Source organism: Lepus europaeus, chromosome X (genome assembly GCF_033115175.1).
Source record: "Lepus europaeus isolate LE1 chromosome X, mLepTim1.pri, whole genome shotgun sequence".
NCBI classification, from domain to species: Eukaryota; Metazoa; Chordata; class Mammalia; order Lagomorpha; family Leporidae; genus Lepus; species Lepus europaeus.
Genome location: NC_084850.1, coordinates 21,448,967 through 21,471,915, shown reverse-complemented (window position 1 = coordinate 21,471,915; position 22,949 = coordinate 21,448,967). Strand labels below are relative to the sequence as shown.

Genomic DNA, 22,949 nt, shown 5'->3' with positions numbered 1-22,949 from the left:
CCAATGGGCCCGCAGGCACGGAGCATGCGTGATAGCCCCGCTCCGCGACCCTGCCCCCCGAAGGGAGGAGCGTTTCTAGGGTGCCCGGTGCCTTCCTCGTTGGCATTGGCTCGGGGACTCTGCCGCCCTATTTCAAAAAGCACCAATGGTTTGGAGACCCGGCGGCATCAGCTTTCAGGAAAAATCTGGGCCAATATTCACAGGAAATAGACATGGGATTTCCACGTTATTTCATTCCAAATTTGTATGGTTCAACCTCTGTGAACTCCGCTGATCTTTGTTTAGAGGGGCTGATGTCTTTTAAAGATCATCTGTTTGGATGTACTAGACAAAAAGGAAGTGAAAAAAATAAAAACGGGATAAGAAATGAATCAAATTCATGAGAGCTCATTTAGCTAGTGAGAAGACCTTCTCTCTGTTTTGCAAGCATTGTTAAGATTCCATGACATCAGGAGAGATCCTGAAGAACAGATAGTGGAGCCAGGTTTTTTTCTTTCTAGGATTTTCGGAGGGAGATCCTAACAATAGTGTGTGAAGCTTGGAATTATTTATTCAACAAACACCTACATAGCACTTACTATGTGCTGGGTACTGTTCTAAACAGCTGTACAAATATTAGCCCATTTAATCCTTACCACTTGAATGGCCCTGGGTAAAGAAGGCCTTTGTATTGCTTTAATCACACATACTTACAAAGTGTAGGAAATGTAATAGTTAGGAAATTGTTTTCAAAATATAGCAAAAATGGTTTTGCCTGCCTCTACAATTGAATTTTCCCATATTAAATTCACCCAACCCAATCATCATTTTATTCCTCAATGCTTATGCTTTCTGCTTGTGTAGATCCCTTTACATTGCTTGTATTTTTCTGTCAGGAAGATTAGAAAAGGGAAACTGTTTTTAGGCAATTCGTATATCTCTTTGGATCTCAAGGCCTCAGCATTATCCATCCCCCTCCGGCTCGGAAAATTAGAATCCATTTCTTTTGTGCACACATAGTTGTTAAGCAGTGATTTGTTGAACACATGCACAATCCCTAACTCTGAGGAGTCACACAATTTAGATCCCCTAACTTTCAGGAGCTTACCTGTTTAGGAGAAGCTCAAGGATATGTGAGAAGGGTGCTCCCTTGACTATGATTTTGAGATTTGATTCATCCTGTTCTTGCCTACCTAGTTTCCTTTACCTTTCGTGTAACTCTTTTGGGAAGTTTGGGGTGTTTGTGGTTTGTGGTCTTGGATTCAACTTGTGTTTGACTTGCTCTTGTGGTAACTACAGGTTGAAATGTACCTTTAAGGTTTCCATGACCACTGGTAAGATAAAGAGCTGATTATGACATATTTGTGAGACACCTCTTATAGGTAAGAGGCCTGGGGCAGATGGCAGCAGACTGGGACATACAGAGAGAGTGGTGGAAGTGCCAACGTATAGATCTGAGTAAACCGGAGGTCCAAGATCATGGCCCATTGCAACGGAACAGGACCAGCTGATCATGAAATGCAGCCAGGTTGGTGTAACAATGTGTAGGCAGAAATGAGAAGTAAAAATGATTTATTTAAATGTTATGTTTGCCTTGCAGCATACAGAATTCTCTCTGGCTTTGTAGGACTTGTTCCTTTAGGTATTTGAATCTATTTATGTACTACGAATCCTGTCTGTATCTACAGGTTTTGGGTTCCTGCCATGTAGCTGTTCTCTAGTCAAAAGAGAGTTCCTCCTATTTGGTAACAGCTGGGGATTTGTTACCATCTCATATATTTAGTCATTTCATATTACTACTCTTTTTCTAGAAATGTGGTCTCTTGTTTGCTCCTTCCTTATCGTTTTATTTGATCTATTTTCTTAGTGTTATTGTCATTACATTTTTAAAAATTAAGTATCTGTAATGCTTAGGTGTCATGAGATTTTTGTCTATCCATTTAAAATATATTCATTCAACCTTATGGCTGCCCAAAAATATTAACAAACTCTTTTAAAAGTAAAATGAGCAGTAGAACGGAGGTAAGGTCTATTTGCTCACTGCTGTGTACCCCATATCTTTCTGCTGTTCAGACAGGTTGATCTTAAGCCTCTGTTCAGCCTAAAACCACTGTCTTTTGTATCCATCCTGACTTCACCCAGCTTTAATTATAATTTTTGTAAACTTTCCAAGTACCCTGGGGATTTTAACAGCGGCTTTCGGGAGCTATTGGTATCAGCATGAATTCTGCTGCTCTCTAATTATGTGCCATTAATTTATTTGGAATTTTATCAACTATAAAACGGAAATGATTTATCTACCTTACAAAGCAACCATGAAGGACAGGTTATTTAAAAATTATCCATAAAATAATTCAATAAGTATTTATTACACGCTTGTGAAGACAGAAAATAGAGTCCAGGGAGATACTCAAAGGTACCTTATCTGTCCTTTTATTTGAACAGAAAGACAGGGGATTCTTGGCATTGCTACTTAGTAGTTGGAATTTGAGTAATCCCTCCGGGCTTTGGTTTCCTACTTTGAAAAATGGGCATTGTGGTGGTGCCGACCTCACAGAATTGTTGTAAGCATTAAATGCAATCACATATTTAAATTGATTAGGACAGTACCAGCCACATGATAAGTGTCCAGTAAATGATAACTATTATTAACCTGTCTTACATCAGGAATGGAGACTCCAAATCATCCTCATGGCTATGATTCAGTTCATCTAATTCTGCCTAATATAATCAAGCTTTTCCTATTCTATTCCCAGCATGGGCAAAGAATAAATGATAATGATCTTACATGTCATAACTTGTCACGAACTGCCTCAAGACAATCCCATTATTTTAAATTCACCACTGATTAGCTGAGCAGGCTTGGTGATTGAACCAATTGAGATAAGTATGTGAAACATTTTGCAAGCTGAAAATTGCTATACTACTGTTATGGACTATTTTTATTAATAACTACCATTTCAATAGGTTCATTTACCTTTTCTACTGGTTTCCTAAAATGTGTGATTTACATTAGCATAGAGGTGAGATTTCAGTACTCCATATGTCTCATTAATTAGTGGTGAAAATTCTAAAAGGGCTGTTCTTTGGGCGTTATGAGCCACAGCAGTATTGGGCATATATAGCCTCCAATCCCATCTGAAATGCAAACTCTGACTTGGATGGATCCTGAATTCTGAGATATTTAAAATAAGCTTTCACTGCTTTAACTCTTTGTGAATTTTCTGAAGACTTTATTTCTTAGATGAATAGCTGCCAGGAGCCAGATTTCATACAATGTAAAAGTACATACTGTATCTTTAAGCTAAATGAAACCACATTATGTATGCAAAATTGGTTCAATAGGTTGGCACCTTACCAAGACCCTACGTGCTTAGGAGTGTAATTTGTAATTTCTTCTTTTCAGACTATAGCTTTTTTTTTTTTTCCCAATTACAAAGATATAGTGTGTCTGCTGTTACAGCCTGGAAAAATACATCAAGGAAGCTAACAAGCGTCTTGGCGTCAGGCAGAGGGGACAGCCAAAAGAGAAAACTGAGTATTAGACATAGAGCAGAAAAGCCACCACTTCTATACACTTCACTCGTCCCAAACCTTTCTTTCTAAATAAAGGTAAAGGAAATTATGCCAGGGTTAGTACAGTAACAAACACACACAGAGAGCCAGAGTTTGAGAGAGGAAGGCAGAACACTGGGCATGTGCAGGGCGGGGGGCGGGGCGGGGCTCCTTAACTGTGCAAGTGCCCCTGTCTAATGTGACGCTACTTCCTTGCGCAGTAAGCCTTGTCTCAGCAAGGGGGCATGCGCAAAGGGGCGGGACCCGCCTGAGTCTCAGAGGCCGGGGAAATTGTATTTATCGTTTTTTTTCAGTCAAGGCTTATATGGATTTGCTTTGACTGAGAGAGATAAAGAAAGCTTCCTGGTGGTGACTGAGATGAAGTTTTTATTCCCATTAAAGGCTTAAAGGTGGGGAAACTTTTCAGTGTCATTGTATTCGGAGCCAGTCCTTCACAACTTTGTGGCCAGTGGTGTTAGGGCTGCCAGGGGTGCTAAGGATGTGAGCGTGAGCACTCCCACTCATCTAACAGCTTTCTTTTTCTCTTTTTCTCCTTTGTCTCTCTTATATCATCTCCCCATCCAGTCTACGGGTCCTCGTGTGAAGGACGGTCAGAGAGTCTTGAGATTTTCCAGCTAAGAAGTGGTTTCATCCTGGACTCTGACCGAGTCCAGGACAAAATGGAAGTAGACTTGGAGCTGCAACCGAATACCGAGAACACAGACAGCAACATCCTGAGAAGATCTACCAGCGCCCCTATAATCAATGGACTTGGGTGAGCAGGGTTGAGAAAATGGAGGCGTCAAGTGGGTCGGGGGCAAGTGTTCAAGAAAGTGACTTCCCATAATATTCCTATCTTTTTATTAATGGAAGTTCTGTAGGTATCTGTCTCCCTTGCTGTTGGTGCCCTTAGCTGAGCGGAAGTGGGATGGGCAGACCTGAAGAAAAATACCTCAACAACTCCCCCCTCCCCCACCCTGCCCCACCACACCTCCGCCCCCCAGGTTGACATCTTCTCCTGAACATCCTCTCCTGAGAGTCCATCTGGACCCCCAAGCAGCGAACAGTTGGTGTGGAGAACAACTTTTTGTTCCTAACTTCACCCCATCTCTTCCTCACTCCTTTGAAGAAACTGAGCGTTCTACCATGACTGTAATTCTTGTCATTCTCTCAGCAGCTTTGTCTCCTTGGACCTTCACTGCCAGCAAATTCAAGATGGAAATAGTTGCCAAGCAAATCAACTTGAAACAAAAAGTGTAGCTATCACAGAAACTTGATTTCTTTTTTGAAAAAATACTTATTAATTTATTTATTTGAGATGCAGAGCACCAGAGAGGGAGGGAGAGACAGAGATGGATCTTCCATCTTCTGGTTCGCTCCCAAATGGCCACAACCAACAGGTCTGGGCCAGACTACAGTCAGGATCCAGGAACTCCATCCTCATCTCCCTGATGAATGGCAGGGGCCCAAGTACCTGGGCCATCTTCTGCTGCCTTCTGAGGTGCATTAGCAGGAAGATAGGTCAGAAGCAGAGTATCAGAGACTCAAACCAGCACTCAGATATGGGATGCTACTGTTGCAAGTGGTGGCTTAACCTGCAATGTCACAATGCCAGCCCCCACGGAAGCTTTATTTCTTAAATTACATATTATCAGTGGGTAATATTCCCCCCAAGAGAGGAGGAAATTGATTCCTGGGGAGTGTGATAAAAATTTTAATTTTTATGCATAAAACACACATGTATACATTGCATATAAACATATATACAATATATCTGTGGTATTAAAATTTCATGGAAGGGAGTGATTAGGGGAAAATGGCTAAAAACACTCCTTAGAGTCCTGATGAGACAAAGATTTAAAAACACTGTACCAAATGATGGTTAGCTGTATTTTCCTGTACTTATCCAAAGGTTTGGCATTATAAAAGATTGCTATTTATATATTTTAGTTCTCATAAATTCTCATGTGAACATGAAACTAATACAAAGAGAAGAGATTCAATGTAGTTTATAGATACAGTTCTTCCTTCCTTTTTTCTCTGTTTCTTTTTTAAATTTTTTAGATAACATTTTAAATTTACATTATAGTCAAAAGCTTAATGTTCCACTAAATAAAGAGTTCAACAGGTAAAAATTAATAAGACTGTAGTACAGTAGGAATATAGGCAAGGGCTATAAACAATGAAAAGTCCATTTTACTCACATAAATTAACTTTTAAAATAATTACATCATTAAAATTATAGTATATATATATTAACTACCACATATAAGAGAAAATGATATTTTTGTTTCATTTAGCATAATGATCTCCAGTTGTATCCATTTTGTTTCCAATATCAGGAATTCATTCTTTTTTATGGCTGAATAATAGTCCATCATGTATATATATCACTTTTATCCAGTCATCGGTTCATGGATATCTAGGTTGGTTCCATATGTTAACTATTGTGGATTCAGCTGCTATAAACATGGGAGTGCAAGTGACTCTTTCATATGATGCTTTCATTTGCTGTGGATATATTCCCAGGAGTGGGATAGCTGGGTCATATGGTAGATCTATTTTTAGTTTTCTGAGGAATTCCCTTACTGTCTTTCATAATGGTTGTACCAGTTTACATTGCCATTTACATTTGCATTGTATTAGGGTACCTTTTTATCCACATCCTTGCCAGCATTTATTATTTTTGGATTTTGGATGATGGCCATTCTAACTGGAGTGAGGTGATACTTCATTGTGGTTTTTATTTTTATATTTCCCTGATGAATAGTGATCCATGTGTCTGTTGACTCTTCGTATTTCCTCCTTTGAAAAATGTTCATATCGTTTGCTCATTTCTTTGTTTTTTAATGCTTTTTTTTTTTACTTTTTAAAAATTTTATTTCAAAAGCAGAGCTACAGAGAGAGAGGGAGAGACAGAGATCTTGCATCCTGTGTTTCACCCCCCAAATGGCTGCAACGGCCAGAGCTGGGCCAGACCAAAGCCAGGAACCATAGCTTCTTCCATGATTCCCATGTGGGTGCAGGGGCCCAAGCACTTGGGTCATTTTCTATTGCTTTCCCAGACATATTAGCAGGGAGCTGGATCAGAAGTGAAGCAGGGGCTGACGCTGTGGTGTAGCGGGTAAAGCTGCTGCCTGCAGTGCCGGCATTCCATATGGGCGTCGGTTCCACTTCCTATCCAGCTCTCTGATGTGACCTGGGAAAGCAGTAGAAGATGGCCCAGGTCCTTAGGCCCCTGCACCTGCATGGGAGACCTGGAAGAAGCTCCTGGCTTCTGCCTTCAGATTGGTGCAGCTCTGACTGTTGCAGCCAATTGGGGAGTGAACCAGCGGATGGAAGATCTCTGTTTCTCTCCTTCCACCTCTGCCTCTCTCTAACTCTGCCTTTCAAATAAATAAATAAATAAATATTTTTTAAAAATAAATGAAGCAGCCAGGATTTGAACCAGTGCCCAAAGGGGGTGCTTAATTTGGTATGCCACAGCACTGACCGCTGCCCATTTCTTAACTGGGTTGTTTGCTTTGTTGTTGTTCAGTTTCTTGAGCTCCTTATACATTCTGGATATTAATCCTTTATTGGATGTATACTTTGCAAATATGTTCTCCTATTCTGTTGTTTACCTTTTCATTTTGTTGTTTCCCTTCCATTTTTGCTTTTATTGCCTTGTTTTGGGGATCTTATCTAAGAAGTCTTTGCATGTTTCAATCTCCCTTTCTTCATAGTCCCATATGAATGTATTGTGTTTCTTTTTGAGTCACATTGCCTTTCTTTTTCATGTTTCATGTGTTTCTGTGCTGGTTTGTGCACATCTGGGGGATCACTTGTTGTTATCTCCTCTGAGTTTTTTTTTTTTAATCAAAAGCTTTATTTTTTTTTTAATTTTTATTTTTTGACAGGCAGAGTTAGTGAGAGAGACAGAGAGAGACAGAGACAGAGACAGAGACAGAGAGAAAGGTCTTCCTTCCGTTGGTTCACTCCCCTAATGGCCATGACAGCTAGCGCTGTGCCGATCCAAAGCCAGGAGCCGGGTGCTTCCTTCTGGTCTCCTATGCGGGTGCAGGGCCCAAGCACTAGGGCCATCCTCCACTGCCCTCCTGGACCACAGCAGAGAGCTGGACTGGAAGAGGAGCAACCGGGACTAGTACTTGGCATCCCAACCAGGACTAAAACCCAGGATGCCAGCACCGCAGGCAGAAGATTAACCAAGTGAGCCACGACACCAGCCCGAAAGCTTTATTCTTGAAAAGTACTCCTCTGGGTCAGTGGAGTACCTGAGATTTGCCTTAGAGTTCCAGGGGTATGTGCTGGATGAGGCCAGGGAGCTCTGGCTGCTGTTGTGGGTTGGGTAACAGTCCACAGTGACACCCATGATGGGCTTGGTGTAACACCCCTGGCTTCAGTCAACAAGGGGGAAGGGATGTTGGAGCTGGCTAGTAGAGTCACAGTCCAGCCCTTCTCTGTGCCAAAGTGAACCATCTGATTCACGGTTTAGAGTGAACTCATGGTGCCTGTGTACTGCACCCACGCAGGCATGTGGTCCCTACAGAACATTGACACACTTAATGGTGTGTCCCCTGAGCACTCTGGGAGATCTGTCCCCAGTGCACAGGGAATCCGAGTTATTGCAGTCCGATCATGTGGGTGCACAGGAAGGAACCCAGTGACAACGCATGTCGCTCTCAGCTCTGTGGGCTATGCCCTGAACTCTCACAAGTCACAGGGTGCAGGAGGTCTGCTCTCCACCCTGCATGCTGCCCTGCTCCCGGCATGAGCTGCCTGCCGTACTGCGAGTCGGGGCAGAGGTCAGTTACAGCTCTCCCTCAGCAAGTTTAGGCTGGCCCTTTGGTGGAGGAGAGGAGAGGAGAGGAGAACCAAGATGGTTTTCTTTCATGGAGTCAAGTATTTTCTCAGCCCCCTGCCTGTTCCCCAGGATAGACTCAAAGCCAGTGAGGACTGTGGAATTCTCTCTCTGTCAAAGCTGCCCTTGGCTTTGGCGGTGGCAGCCTCTCCTCACCTTGCCTGGGAAGCAGGCACCTCCCAGCTAGGCACCAGCTGTGAATATGCAGGAATTGTTGGAGGCATGCAGCAGAGGCTGTATGTCTGTCCTCTGTCCTCACTGCCCCATGGCATCTCTATTCTGTTCTGTCCATTTGCCACTGAAAATTGCTCTCAGTCCCCTGGAAATCTGGTCTTTCCTTTGTTTTTCAGGTATCTATCTGTGGCTGAAGTCAGTGCAGCTTCTCCCTATTCAGCCGTCTTGGATCTCTCCCTATTTCGTAAAACATTTTAAAAATGTGATCTTAAAAAAAAAAAAATGTGATCTTGGATCCCGTGTCACAGTATAGTATGGTTTTCTAGATATTTTGAAAATGCCTGAAAAATGCATTTATTACACGGTCTTCTCTTTGCACTTTTTGGGACATCATACTAATTGATAGTTGTATTGCTAGATCATAGGTCATTCAAGAGGGACTCAGAGGCCAGATCTATCCTCCTTCTTGAACGTGTGAGGAAATGTAGGCTTATACATCTCTAAAATGACAAAGTTAGCAACAGAGCCAGTACTAGGGGCCTGTGTCTCCAGACTCATAGTGTTCTGGTCACTACTAATCAACATGTATACGAATTAACACTAGACAAATGCAGTTTCCAGGTCATGTGAGGTAGGGGATAATTGTTACAAAATGAAAAGCAAACTAAAATTGACCAAAAAATAATACATTGCCTTTTCAAAATAGGCAGATAGAAAAATAAAGATGGAGTGCTGTCTTTATATTGTAAGGCGAAAAAACATTTTATAAGTTCAGCATTTTGCTCTAGTGCCACTGTAGGAATAAAGGAATTGTTATTGGACCCACTCTGCTAGTAGAAGAGAGCAGTGGGAAGAATGTTGGTTTTGTTGGCAGTCTTCATGAAAAGAAACAGGTTGCAAATAGATGATGGAGAGTATATACTTGTACTTGAAGGATCATGTAGATCAATTTAATGTATGAAACATACTAGGGAGGCAGCATATCTTGTCTTATCCCTTCTGCCTTGCTTTGTTATATGAAGGAATTGAAGGGTTTTCTAAAAAATCATTGTTACCGGTCACAGAGGGGAGGGCGGTTGCCGGAGCGACGAGTCTCATGGGTTCTTTTCCTAAGCTTAGTATAGAAATAAAAAGTCGGGAAACAGTTTGCAAAGAGGCAGAAACTTTTATTTGATTGGCAAGCAAGAGAGAAAGCATCTGCTCTGAGAGGAGAGCAGGACACTGGCTTTGAGGAAGTGTCCCGGGTTTTTAAGGCATTACTATCTGTTCACTGGGTTATCCTCCTGGGAGCTGCCCACTGAACAGGGAGTTTCACATATGGATGTTGATTGGCTTGGGACTCAGGAGACAGCAGGGGGTCTCCTGGAGACTGTCCATCTCCTTAGGGGCCCAGCCCTCTTCTCTGGTAGCTCTGGGTGGAAGATCGCAGCCACCCTGGAGGTGTGATTTAAAGCCATAAGGTCACACAAGATAGCCTGGATCTCCTGGAACCAGTCTGACCCCCCCCCCCCAGGGGCTCAGCCCCTTCCCCTGCCAGTTCTGGGTGGAAGATTGCAGCCGCCCTGGAGGTGTGATTTAAAGCCACAAGGTCATACATGCAGCACAAGAAGCTATTAGTGGGAGAGATGCCAGTCGGTCTGGAGACAGGCTTTCCAGCCACAGCTGACAGCTTGCTTGTGAGGGACATTCTACCTATGTGTAAAAGGGCCCACAGCCCCACAGCCCCACTGGATGGCTCAATTATGCTAGAGTATAATTATAGTCTTAAATTCCATAGCATAATATCTTGACTAACAAAGTAAAAGTGAGGGTTAATAACATGTTTATCTAGTAGGAGTTAAAGACATACAAATTGGAAAGTGGATGAGTCCAGTGTCCCTGGCCCACCAGAAGGAAGTGACAGGAATGAGTATGACATGTCTGAGGTCGGAGAACTTGCCCAAATGACCTGAGGGCACATTTGGTGCTGCTGTAACGAGCTTAGGCTGCGACCAGAAAAGTTAATCCTTTTCTAAAAAAGTTTTTAAATATGAGAGGCACAGAGAAAAGCAGCGAGAGAGACAGAGCAAGCGCCCATCTTCTGACTCACTCCTCAAAGGCCGACAACAGCTGAGGTAGGGGACAGAGGACAAGACAGGGAGGCAGAAGTCAATCCCGATTTCCCACACAAGTGGAAGGAGCCCAGTTGAGCCACCACCACTGCTTCCAGGGTCTGCATTGGCAGGAAGCTGGAATCAGGAGCAGAGCTGGAAACTGAATCCAGGCAATCTGGTATGGGATGCAATGTGTTAATCCCTATGTCAAATGCCTAACCCCAGAGAAGTTATTCTGAAGTAAGATTACACTGAGCTGTAGTTGAATTCATATTTACATCAGTTTCTTTCAGCTGTCTGTACACTGCTTACTTTTCTCACTTCCTTACTTGGGCCTCTAATTCCTATTGTCCTGTGTTCTGTTAAACTATACCTGGAAGTAAACATTCTACTTGCAGCCTACTAACTACTTTTACACCTCTTTCAAGCAATATTCTTTTTCTTTTATTTATTTGAAAGACAGAGTTACAGATACAGGTAGAGACAGATGGCGGCAGGGGGGCGTCTTCCATCTGCTGGTTCACTCCCCAAATGGCTGCAATAACCAGAGCTGAACTGATACAAAGCAAGGAGCCTGGAGCTTCTCCTAGGTTTCCCACATAGGTGCAGGGGCCCAAGCACTTGAGCCATCCTCTAATGCTTTCCCAGGTGCATTAACAGGGAGCTGGATTAGAAGTGGAGCAGCTGGGACTTGAACCGGCACCCATATGGGATGCCAGCGCTGCAGGCTGGGACTTTAACCCTCTGCACCACAGCACCAGCCCCTTTCCAAAATTTTTCTAATTTTGCTTGTTGATGGGGCCAACATTGTGGCATAGTGGGTTAAGCTGCTTTCTGTAAAACTAGTATCCCATATGTGTATCGGTTTGAGTCCTGGCTGCTTCATTTCCAATCCAGCTCTCTGCCAATGTGCCTGGGAAAGCAGCAGAAGATGGCCCAAGTCCTTGAATTTCTGTATCCATGTTAGAGACCTGGATAGAGTTCTAGGCTACTGGCCTAGCCCTGGGCTGTTGTGGCCAACTGGGAAGTAAACCAGCAGATAGAAGACCCATTCTCCCCCTCCCCTTCCCCCTCCCCCTCTCCCTCTCCTCTTCCCTCTCCCTCTCCTTCTAAGTCTCTGTAACTGCCTTTCAAGTAAATAGTATTTTTAAAAAAGCTCCAGCTTCAGATAGGCCCAATTGAAAAACACATAGCTTTTCTTAATGTGTCCTGCATGTGAAGGTCCTATATATTTCTTGAAGTAGCAGTTACTGAATTACATTCCTTAAACTCTTTCCTTAAGTGTTTGTTCTTCAATACAATTAGATTCTTTACATGTAAACTCATTAGTACAGTATTACTGCTTTTGAGAAGTTTTTTCCCCCCCAGGCAGAGTTAGACAATGAGAGAGAGAGAGAGACAGAGAGAAAGGTCTTCCTTCCGTTGGTTCACCCCCCAAATGGCCGCTATGGCCAGCGCGTTGCTCCAATTCAAAGCCAGGAGCCAGGTGCCTCCTCCTGGTCTCCCATGCGGGTGCAGGGCCCAAGCACTTGGGCCATCCTCCACTGCCCTCCCGGGCCCCAGTAGAGAGCTGGACTGGAAGAGGAGCAACTGGGACAGAATCCAGCACCCCAACTGGGACTAGAACGTGGGGTGCCAGCACTGCAGGCGGAGGATTAGCCAAGTGAGCCGTGGTGCCGTCCTTGAGAAGTTCTTGCACTGTTTTGTATACATCTTATATTAAAAATATCAATGTCAAAAGTTTCGAGTGACGGACATTTGGTGTAGCAGTTAAGATGCTGTGGAAAATGCCCACATCCCGTGTCAGAGTCTCTGGGTTTAGATCCCTACTATGCTCCCAGTTCCAGCTTCCTGCTTCCCGGGCAGGCAGCAGGTGATGGTTCAAATACTTGAGTCCCTGCCATCCATGTGGGAGACCTGGATTGAGTTTCCACCTCCTGGCTTTGGCCTGGCCCAGCCTTGGCTGTTGTGGGCATTTGGGGAGTAAACTAGTAGATGGGATATCTCTATCTCTCTCTCTCTGCCTCTCAAATATATGAATACATTTTAAAGCTTTGAACCTCTTGCTTCTTTATACTTTTTTCCCCTATTGTCAGCTGAATTTTTAGAAAAAGGATTTATTTGTTTATTTGAAAGGCTGAGTGACAAACAGAGGGACCCAGAGAGAGAGAGAGAGAGAGAAATCTTCCATCTGCTGGTTCACTCCCCAAATGGCTGCAATGGCCAGAGCTGTGCCAGACCAAAGACAGGAACCTGGAACTCCATCCAGGTCTCCCACATGCTTGACAAGGACCCAGCACTTGGGCCATCATCCACTTCTATCCCAGGCACATTTGCAGGGAGCTAGATTGGAAGCGGAGCAACCAAGACTTGAACCATCACCCTGATATAGGATGCTGGGGACACAAGCAGTAGCTTACCCTACTATACTACAATGCTTGCCCCACGTTTTTGACTGACTTAATTACTGGTGTCAATAACTATATATAAATATAGTGATCTTTTTCTAAGGATTAGATCCTTGGATTCCTGCCAATGCCTCCTTATTTTAATAACCTCTTGCCTGACCCTGTATTTAAGTTGTTATTGCCTCAATGCTAAGACAAACTACAACCCAAGGGCCAAATCCAGCCTGCCATTTGATTTTGTAAATAAAGTTCTACTGGAATATAGCCAGGCTCATTTGTTTACTTATTGTCCATGGCTACTTTCCTATTATAAGAACAGACTTGAGGGGCTGATATTGTGGCATAGTGAATAAAGCTGTTGCTTGGAACACCAGCATCCCGTGTGGGTATCGGTTTGTATCCCAGCTGCTCCCCTTCCAATCCAGCTCCCTGCTAATGGCCTGGGAAAAGTAATGAAAAGTGCTCCAAGTATTTGGGCTCCTGCCACCCACATAGAAGACCCAAAAGAAGCTCTTCACTCCTGGCTTTAGCATTGTCCAGCCCTGGCCATGCGACCATCTGGGGAGTGAATCAGAGGATGGAAGAGCTCTGTCTGTCTCTCTTTCTCTCTCCGTAAAGCCGGCATTCAAGTAAATAAATAATCCTTATTTTAGAAAAAAAGGAGAGATGAGTAACTGTAACAGAGATTGTACGGCCCACAAAGCTTAAAATATTTAGTATCTGGCCCTTTGAAGATAAAGCTTGCCCCTCCCCCCTATAATTTGGCTTACTGAACTCTTAACAAATCTGAGAGAAAAGAGTAGTCATGAAAAAATGATTGCTTTGGGAATGTAACTTACAAATCTATTGTGGTTTGAACCGAGCTGCTTGATAATCATTCAATGTGGGGCATTGAACATCGACCTGGTTATAATACCTTCACTTTTTCTAAGTCAGAGTAGCAATTATCTCAGTTCTGGATATCACGTAGATTTCTTTTTTTTTTTCTAAGATTTATTTATTTATTTGCAAATCAGAGTTACACAGAGAGAGGAGAGGCAGAGAGAGAGAGAGAGAGAGATCTATCTATCTATCTATCTATCTTCTGGTTCACTCCCCAAATGGCCACAAGGCTAGGGCTGGGCCAAGCTTAAGCCAGGTGCCAGGAGTTTCTTCCAGGTCTCCTGTGTGGGTTCAAGAGCCCAAGCACTTGGACCATCTTCCACTGCTTTCCCAGGCACATTAGTGAGAAGCTAGATCAGAAGTGGAGCAGCCGGGACCCAAACTAGTACCCATATAGGATACTGGCACTGCAGGTGGCAGCTTAATCCACTGTGCCACAACATTGGCCCCCCACCTAGATTTCTGTAGATTTATATTGAATGATCCATATCAATTGAGGTACATGCTGCCTCTGTTATTTATTTCAATAACCATCTTATTAAATGAAACCAACAGACAGAAATTTAGGGGAGAATATCATTGCCAGCCACCCCCTACACATGTACACAGAAGATAGTGGAAATATGTCACCCATAAGGCTCCTCAAATTTCCTTATAAGTGACTGTCAGAACAGATTGCTGTTCTTATAAGGAAAATGACTCAGGAAATCAAAATTAGACCCACCCATATATCCTTTCATAAAATGTTGAGTTACCGCATGATATATGCAAATTACCATGCTCCAAAGATGTATATCGAGGCACAGTATACTTTTTTAATTTAACAAGAAAAATAAACAATCAATGGATATAAATGTATGGTAGAGTAAGATAAGTGTTTAGAGAGGTAGAGAGTGTTAGCAGAATGCAAAGAAGAGAGTAGGACAGTTCAGTGAGATTGGTGAGGGATAAAGAAAATATTCACGGAGAAGGAGGCATTTGAGATGGGCTTTAAGGGACCAAGAGGATGCACAGTGGAAGAAAGGGGACCCACTGGCTGGGACAGAATTTCAAGTATGTTGTTAACAGATTTGGTAGCAGAAAAGCATAGGTGTATTCCAGAGAGCCCAGTGGTCATCTTTGCCTGGACCATTGGCCTCCAGATTTTTATTTGCTGATCAGTGCTGAACCCAAAAAGTTTGCACCAGTCCATGGTTTTAACAAAGTCAAATGCAGCATATGTAAATATGTTGTTACATAGTGATTATCTTTTCCTGGCCAGGACTGTATTGTATACTGAGATTGTTAGTCCTCTACTTTTCTTTTTAATACCAAAATGTCCTTTTATACGTGAAACAATGTTGATAGATGGTCAAATTTTTAAAAAAGATTTGGTTTATTTATTTGAAGGGCAGAGTTACAGAGCAAGGGACAAAGTGTCGAGGGGGGGAGCAGGGGAGAGAGTTCTTCCCTCCGCTGGTTCACTCTCCAGATGGCCCCAACAGCCAGGGCTGAGCTAGGAGCCAGGACCTTCATCCGGGTCTCCCATGTGGGTGCAGGGGCTCAATCTCTTGGGCCATCTTCTGCTGCTTTTCCCAGGCCATTACCAGGGAGCTGAATCGGAAGTGGAGCAGCTGGAACTCGAACCAGAGCCCATGTGGGATGTTGGCATTGCAGGTGGCAGCTTTACCCACTATGCTACAACGCAGGACCTGATGGCTAGATTTTTTTAAATGACCTTAGCAAAAGAAAGAAACAGCAACTGTTTGAGGGGACTTCAAAAAGTTTGTGGAAAATGGAATGAAGTTTATTTTAGTGCAAAAAGCTTTTTAAATCCACCCATAGTTTTTTCATAATGCACATTTTTAGTGAGGTTTTTGAAGACCCTTGTATGTTGGTCCTTAGAGTTTGTTTTGAAATTTTACAGAGGTCTAGAGCCAACCTGTGGGGAGCTTTGCGTGTCATAGTCAAGCACATAAGTGAATTCAGAAGTCAGTGAACAGCACACAGCTGAACATTGTGAGCAGGATAGCAAGCTTTCTCTCAGACTGTGATTCTAGTCGTCTGTAGGTTAGACAAAGAACAGAGGTGAGGAGACCAGCTAAACTATCGTGAGGTCTGGGAAAAAGGAAAATGGCAAGGAGCCTGAAAAGAATCAGATGAATCTAAGAGAGGGTATAGAGGTGAAACCTAAGAGACTGGCCCGTGATTGGGTATAGATAGCAGAATGAAAGTGTTCAAAATTACTTCTTCCCATCATGGGAGAAATGTGGATGAATGATACATGGGAACCATCCATATTCTTTTTTGTAACTTCATATGAGTGTGAAACTCAAAAAGAATGAGCAGAAAACACACAAAAAAGAAAAGATGACTCCTGCAGGGTTACCAGCTCAAATAGGACTGAGAGGATCTGGGTGAACAACTGTCAAAGTGGAGGGTGGAGGACACACACTCCGTCTTCAGTAGGAAGCAGGTGCTCACCTTCAGTCTGTTGTTGCTGTGTGGGAATGTGGCCCAATGTTGCAAAATATTGCACATTTTTTTCGATAAAAGCCGGAAATTTGGAATCTTGATTTTTCATGTGAGATTTCTCAGGGTGCACAGTGAGTTAAAAAACATCTTTAGGGACAGGTGTTTGACACAGAGGTTAAGATGCAGTTGGGGTGCCTGCATCTTATATTAGAGTGCTTGGGTTCAAGTTCTGGTTCTGCTCTAGATTTCAGCTTCCTGATAATGCACACGCTGGGATGCAGCAAATGATGGATCAAGCATTTGAGTCCCTGCCACCCACGTGGGAGACCTAGATTGAGATTCTGGCTTCTGGCTTTGGCCTAACCCAACCCCAGCTATTGTGACCATTTAGGGAATGAAATAGCAGATGGGAGATCTCTTATCTGTCAGTTTCTGTCTTTCAAGTAAGTTAAATCAAAAATAATAAACATTTTTGCTACCACGTAGGCCAAGCAAAACATACCTGAAAAATCTGTTCTATCAGCTGTGGCTATTGTTATCCCTTTTCTTCATGGGAAAGTTTGGACATTTAAAGGGATTTGCTACTTGAACATTGTAGCTCTGATCATAAATTTAAATAATATACAAATTTATAGCGAAAATGATGTATTTCCAAGGTCACAATAAATTATTCTTGGTAGCATGGTTGATTAGAGGTAAAATGACATGCTTGAGAATTCTTTATCTTACATGGAGACTTGTTTAGGCTCAGATAACTAAGCCTGTGTGTTTGTGTGTGTGTGTGTTTTAATTTCTGCATTTATACATCTGTCCCCACCAAGAAGCCATTTACATTAATGACGTTGCTGTTTTAAGTATTTGAAATCTTATTTCTTGAAAAATATTTTGTAGTAGACTTTATGTGACAAAGGTTTTTTATTTTTTCTTCTTAGGGATAATTCACAGGTGTTCCAAGATGAAGCAATAAGAATTAGAAGAAATAGTTCAACATTTATGAGCCGACAATGTCTGGTGAGGAAATACTTATAGTAGCCTGCTTGCCCAAGAGTTGCTTATTGGTCTTAACCATTGGTTCTCAAACTTGCACCTGCACATGGAGGACTTACTAAACTACAGACGGCCAGATCCTGCCCCCAGAGATTTTGATTCAGTAGGTCTGTAGTGGAGCCTGGGAATTTGCATTCCTTTTTTGTTTTTATATAAGATTTATTTATGTACTTGGAAGGCAGAGTTACAGAAAGGCAGAGAGAGAAAGAGAGAGAGAGAGAGAGAGAGAGAGAAGTCTTCCATGCATTTATTCATTCCCCAGATGGCCGCAATGGCCAGGAGCTTCTTCCGGGTTTCCCACACGGGTGTACAAGGACTTGGGCCATCTTCTGCTGCTTTCCCAAGCTATAGCAGAGAGCTGGATCGGAAGTGGAGCAGCTGGGACTTGAACTGGTGCCCATATGGGATGCTGGCACTGCAGGCCTGGGCTTTAACCCGCTGTGCCACAGTGCCAGCCCCGAGAATTTAGATTTCTAACAAGTTCTCACTTTGAGAAACTCTGCTGTAAACATTATTGAAGGTAAAATAAACACAACAACTACAGTTAGGATGGCTTTAATGCAGCAGTAGCAGAATTAGTTTTTAAATCCCATATGGATTTAACATTGAGATTTGCTTTTATGTATAAGACCATCTGGCTTCCACTCTTTGAAAGAACATTCTAACTTTGAGAGGAAAATTTGCAGGCTCTCCCAAGAGTTGTTTTCAGGCTTTTAGTTTGACTTTTATCTCACATTTATCTTGAACTGTAAATAAAATTTGTTCTTCATGGTATTATAATGAAATCTCTAAGTAACAATTCTTTTCTGCTAATTATCCTGTAAACACAGGAAATATATTTGTAGATCAGCAAGCCAAAATGAATAAATGATTCATTATATGATTTTTTTATTGAAGTGAATTTCACATAACATTCAATTAACTATTTTAAGTGTACCAATCAGTGACATTTAATGCATTCACAATGTTGCCCAACCACCACCTCTCTCTAATTTCATTTTTTTTCTTTTATTTTTATTTTTTGACAGGCAGAGTGGACAGTGAGAGAGAGAGACAGAGAGAAAGGTCTTCTTTTTGCCGTTGGTTCACCCTCCAATGGCCGGCGTACCATGCCTATCCGAAGGCAGGAGCCAGGTGCTTATCCTGGTCTCCCATGGGGAGCAGGGCCCAAGCACTTGGGCCATCCTCCACTGCACTCCCTGGCCACAGCAGAGAGCTGGCCTGGAAGAGGGGCAACCGGGACAGGATCGGTGCCCCGACCGGGACTAGAACCCGGTGTGCCGGCGCCGCAAGGCGGAGGATTAGCCTAGTGAGCCGCGGCGCCGACCTAAACTCTCTCTAATTTCAAAAAACACATATCCTGTCTTGTTACTGATCTTAGTTTTCAGTCTTACCATTGAATGTAATATTATCTGTGGGATTTTGGTAAATGCCCTTTATCATTTTAAGGAACTTCCTTTCTCCTACTTGCTGAGCATTTATTTATTTTTAACTAAGGGACAGTGTTGTGGTACAGCAAGTTAAGCAGCCATTTGTGACACTAGCTTCCCATATTAGACCATCAAGTCCTGGCTGCTCTGGTTCTTTTTTTTTTCAGATTCATTTATTTATTTGAAAGGCAGAGATATAGACAGAGAAGGAGAGAGAGAAAGAGACAGAGACAGAGAGACAGAGAGAGATCTTTTATCCATTGGTTCACTCACCAAATGGCCACAACAGTCCGGGTTAGGCCAGGCCGAAACCAGGAACCAGGAACTTCTTCTGGGTCTCTCATGTGGGTGCAGGGGCCCAAGTACTCAGGCCATCTTCCACTGCTTTCCCAGGCACATTAGAAGGGAGCTGGATTGGAAGTGGAGCAGCTGGAACTCGAACCAGCACCATTATGGGATGCTGACACTGTAGGCGAAGGCTTAGCCCACTACGCCACAGGCACTGACTCCAACACTAGGAACTTATTTGATACCTATTATCTAAACTCCATACCCCTCTCAGCTCTAGTTATTCCCATCCTTTTTTTCAGATTTTGTTTAGCTTCCATATACAAGTAAGAGAATGAGGTATTTGTCTTTTTTTAAAAAAAAATATTTATTTTTATTTGAAAGTCAGAGTTACAAAGAGAGGAGAGGCAGAGAGATAGAGAGAGGCCCTCCATCTGATGCTTCACTCCCCAATTGGCCGCAACGGCCAGCGCTGCGCCAATCCTAAGCCAGGAGCCAGGAGCTTCTTCTGGGTCTCCCACACAGGTGCAGGGGCCCAAGCACTTGGGCCATCCTCTACTGATTTCCCAGACCATAGCAGAGGGCTAGATCAGAAGTGGAGCAGCCAGGTCTCGAACTGGCGCCCATATGGGATGCCAGCGCTTCAGGCCAGAGCATTAACCTGCTGTGCCACAGCGCCGGCCCCTATTTGTCTTTCTATATGGGGCTGTTTTCAGCATGGAAGACACTAAATTATTTCAAGTGCTGTTTCTGTATCTCTTGAGATGATCACGTGCTTTATACCCTTTGTTCTATTCATATGATGCATCGCATTGGTTTTCTCATGTTGAACCACCATTGCATTACTAGGGTAAATCTTTTCTCATCTGTATTCATAAGAGATGTTAGTCTGTGGGTTTTCTTGTGCTAACTTTGTTGGCTTTCACTGAAGAGTAATGCTGACCTTATAGAATATATTAGAGAGGCCAGCATTGTGGCATAGTAGGTAAAGCCACTCTCTGTGACACCAGTATCTCATGTAGGCACTAGTTTGAGTCCTGGCTGCTTTACTTCCAATCTAGCTCCCTGCTGATGCACCTGAGAAAGTGGCAGAAGAGGGTCCAACTACTTGGGCCCTTGCACCCACGTGGGAGACCTGGGTGAAGCTCCTGATTCCTGGTTTTGGTCTGACCCAGCCCTGGCCATTGGGGGACAGCATTGTGGTACAGCAGGTTAAGTTGCTGCCTACAATGCCAGCATCCTATATCAGAGCATTGGTTCTAGTACTGGCTACTCTGCTTCAGATCCAGCTCTCTGATTCTGTGCCTGGGAAAGCAGTAAAAGATTGCCCAGGTGCTTTGGTCCTTGCCACCCATGTGGGAGGCCTGCATGGAATCCCTGGCTCCTGGGTTGCAGCACTTTAGGGAGTGAGCTGGCCACAAAAGAACTCTGTTTTTAAAGTAAGATAAATAATTCTTTTAAAAAATCATATAAAAGATATCTATGAACAAATGTATGCCAAAAAAATTAGATTTTCTAGATAAAATGGACAAATTCCTAGAAACACCCAAATTACAAACTGATCCAAGAAGAAATAGAAAATTCCAACAGACCTATGACAAAAGATAGAATCTGTAATCAAAAGCTTTCCAGGGCCGGCGCTGCGATGTTGCAGGTTAAGCCACTGTCTGCAATGTTGGCATCCCATATGGGTGCCGGTTTGGGCCCCTGCACCCACATGGGAGACCCCGAAGAAGCTCCTGGCTCCTGGTTTTAGCCTGGTCCAGCCCCTGCTATTATGGCCATTTGGGGAGTGAACCAAAAGGTGGAAGATCTCTCTCTCTCTCTCTTTCTCTCTCTCCCCTCCGCTTTTCTCTCTCTGGCCCCTGCACCCACGTGGGAGACCTGGGTGAAGCTCCTGATTCCTCGTTTTGGTCTGACCCAGCCCTGGCCATTGAGGCCATTTGAGGAGTGAACCAGTGAGTGGAAAATCTCTCTCTCTCTCTCTGTCTCTCTCTCTCTCCCCCTCACCCCTCATAACTCTGTATTAAATAAAATAATTATTTTTAAAGCATCATTAGAAATATTTCCATCCTCTTCCATTTTTGGAAGAGCTTTAGTAGGATTGGTGTTGATTCTTCAAGTTTGATTGGAGGTCACTAGTGAAGTCATCTGTTACTAGACATTTCCTTGTTGGAAGTTTTTTGTTTTTGTTTTTATTTGAAAGTCAGAATAAGAATGCTTTTGGTAGAAACAACAACATTCAATTAGAAAAGAGTTAAACATAAAGAACATTTGTTATCACAAATAATACATCCCAAGGAAAGGAAGTTGCAGGGCTGGTTAATTTAGCAGTTCAGTGATGTTATCAGAGATGCAGGTGCCTTCCATTTCTCCACGCTTCCTTCCTTGACTGCTTCACTAACCTATGTACCTAGTATGTAGAGCCAGGGTTCAGAATCTGTGAGTAGCATGATCTCAATGCATTTACACATATGGAGATGGATGTGTATGGAGCAAGGAATTATAGGAAGAACTCTACCTATTTGGTGTACCTCCATACTATTTGTTTTTTAAAAATATTTTTTATTTTATTTTATTTTATTTGAAAAAGAGAGAGAGAGAGAGAGAGAGAGAGAGAGGTCTTCCATCCACTGGTTCACTCCCCAAATGACCGCATTGGCTGGAGCTACGCCGATCCGAAGCCAGGAGCCAGGAGCTTCTTCCAGGTCTCCCACGTGGGTGCAGGGGCCCAAGGACTTGGGCCATCTTCTGCTGCTTTCCCAGGTGCATTAGCAGAGAGCTGGATCAGAGGTGGAGCAGCCAAGACTCAAACCGATGCCCATATGGGATGCTGGTGCTGCAGGCTGAGGCTTTAACCCTCTGCACCACAGCACTGGCTCCTCTCCATAGTATTTGAATGTTTTTCACAGGATGTGAATAGTATAAATGTTTTCATTTGTAGTTGACATATTACATTACAAAACATAAACAGGGCCGGTGCTGTGGCGCCGCAGGTTAATGCCCTGACCTGAAGCGCTGGCATCTCATATGGCAACGGTTCGAGACCTGGCTGCTCCACTTCCAATCCAACTCTCTGCTATGGCCTGGGAAAAGCAGTAGAAGATGGCCCAGGTCCTTGGGCCCCTGCACCCATGTGGGAGACCCAGAGGAAGCTCCTGGGTCCTGGCTTAGGATTGGCGCAGCTCCGGCCGTTGCGGTCAGTTGTGTGTGAACCATTGGATGGAAGAATCTCTCTCTCTCCCTCTCTCTCTCTCTCTCTGACTCTCTCTGTGTAACTCTGACTTGCAAATAAATAAATAAATCTTTGAAAAAAAATAAAAAATAAAAAAAATTTAAAAACATAAACAACATACTTAAAAATGTAAATATTGTTGAATGATACCATAAACTATATGTTTACGAGGTCAGTTCCATTGTTGACTTCCTTAACAGTGGTGCTACAGGTTCCCAGACTAGTTAAATTCACAGAGATAGAAAACAGAATGGAGGCTGACACAGGCTGGGAGGGAGGAATTGGTATGGAGAAGACTTGTGGAGATTGGTCGCATGACACTACTGGACTCTACCCTTAAAAATTATAAAGTTTATATTGTGCATATTTTACCACAATTAAAAATTTGGTTTTGCTTTCCATGTGTTTCAATACAGGCAAAATGATGTTTTAGAAAACATCACTGTGGCAGAGGACATTGAAGGACCATGGGTTTCATCTTACACAAAAATAAAGATGCATATTTCCCAAGCATTATATAAGGCTTATCGCAAAATTATTTTT

At 43.1% G+C, this 22,949-nt stretch overlaps 1 protein-coding gene across 2 annotated transcripts in view; it reads left to right on the top strand.

The window, feature by feature from the left end:
* Positions 1 to 4: 4 nt before the first annotated feature.
* The window catches only part of LOC133753729 (P2R1A-PPP2R2A-interacting phosphatase regulator 1-like), a 75,798-nt gene continuing 52,853 nt past the window's right edge, over positions 5 to 22,949 (top strand). For both annotated transcript variants that reach the window (XM_062184424.1, XM_062184423.1), the window contains exons 1-3: positions 5 to 1,507; positions 4,120 to 4,309; positions 17,339 to 17,417. In XM_062184424.1, the coding sequence (XP_062040408.1) occupies positions 1,459 to 1,507; positions 4,120 to 4,309; positions 17,339 to 17,417 (318 nt within the window). In that variant the 5' untranslated portion in view covers positions 5 to 1,458. The remainder of the gene's footprint in view (positions 1,508 to 4,119; positions 4,310 to 17,338; positions 17,418 to 22,949) is intronic.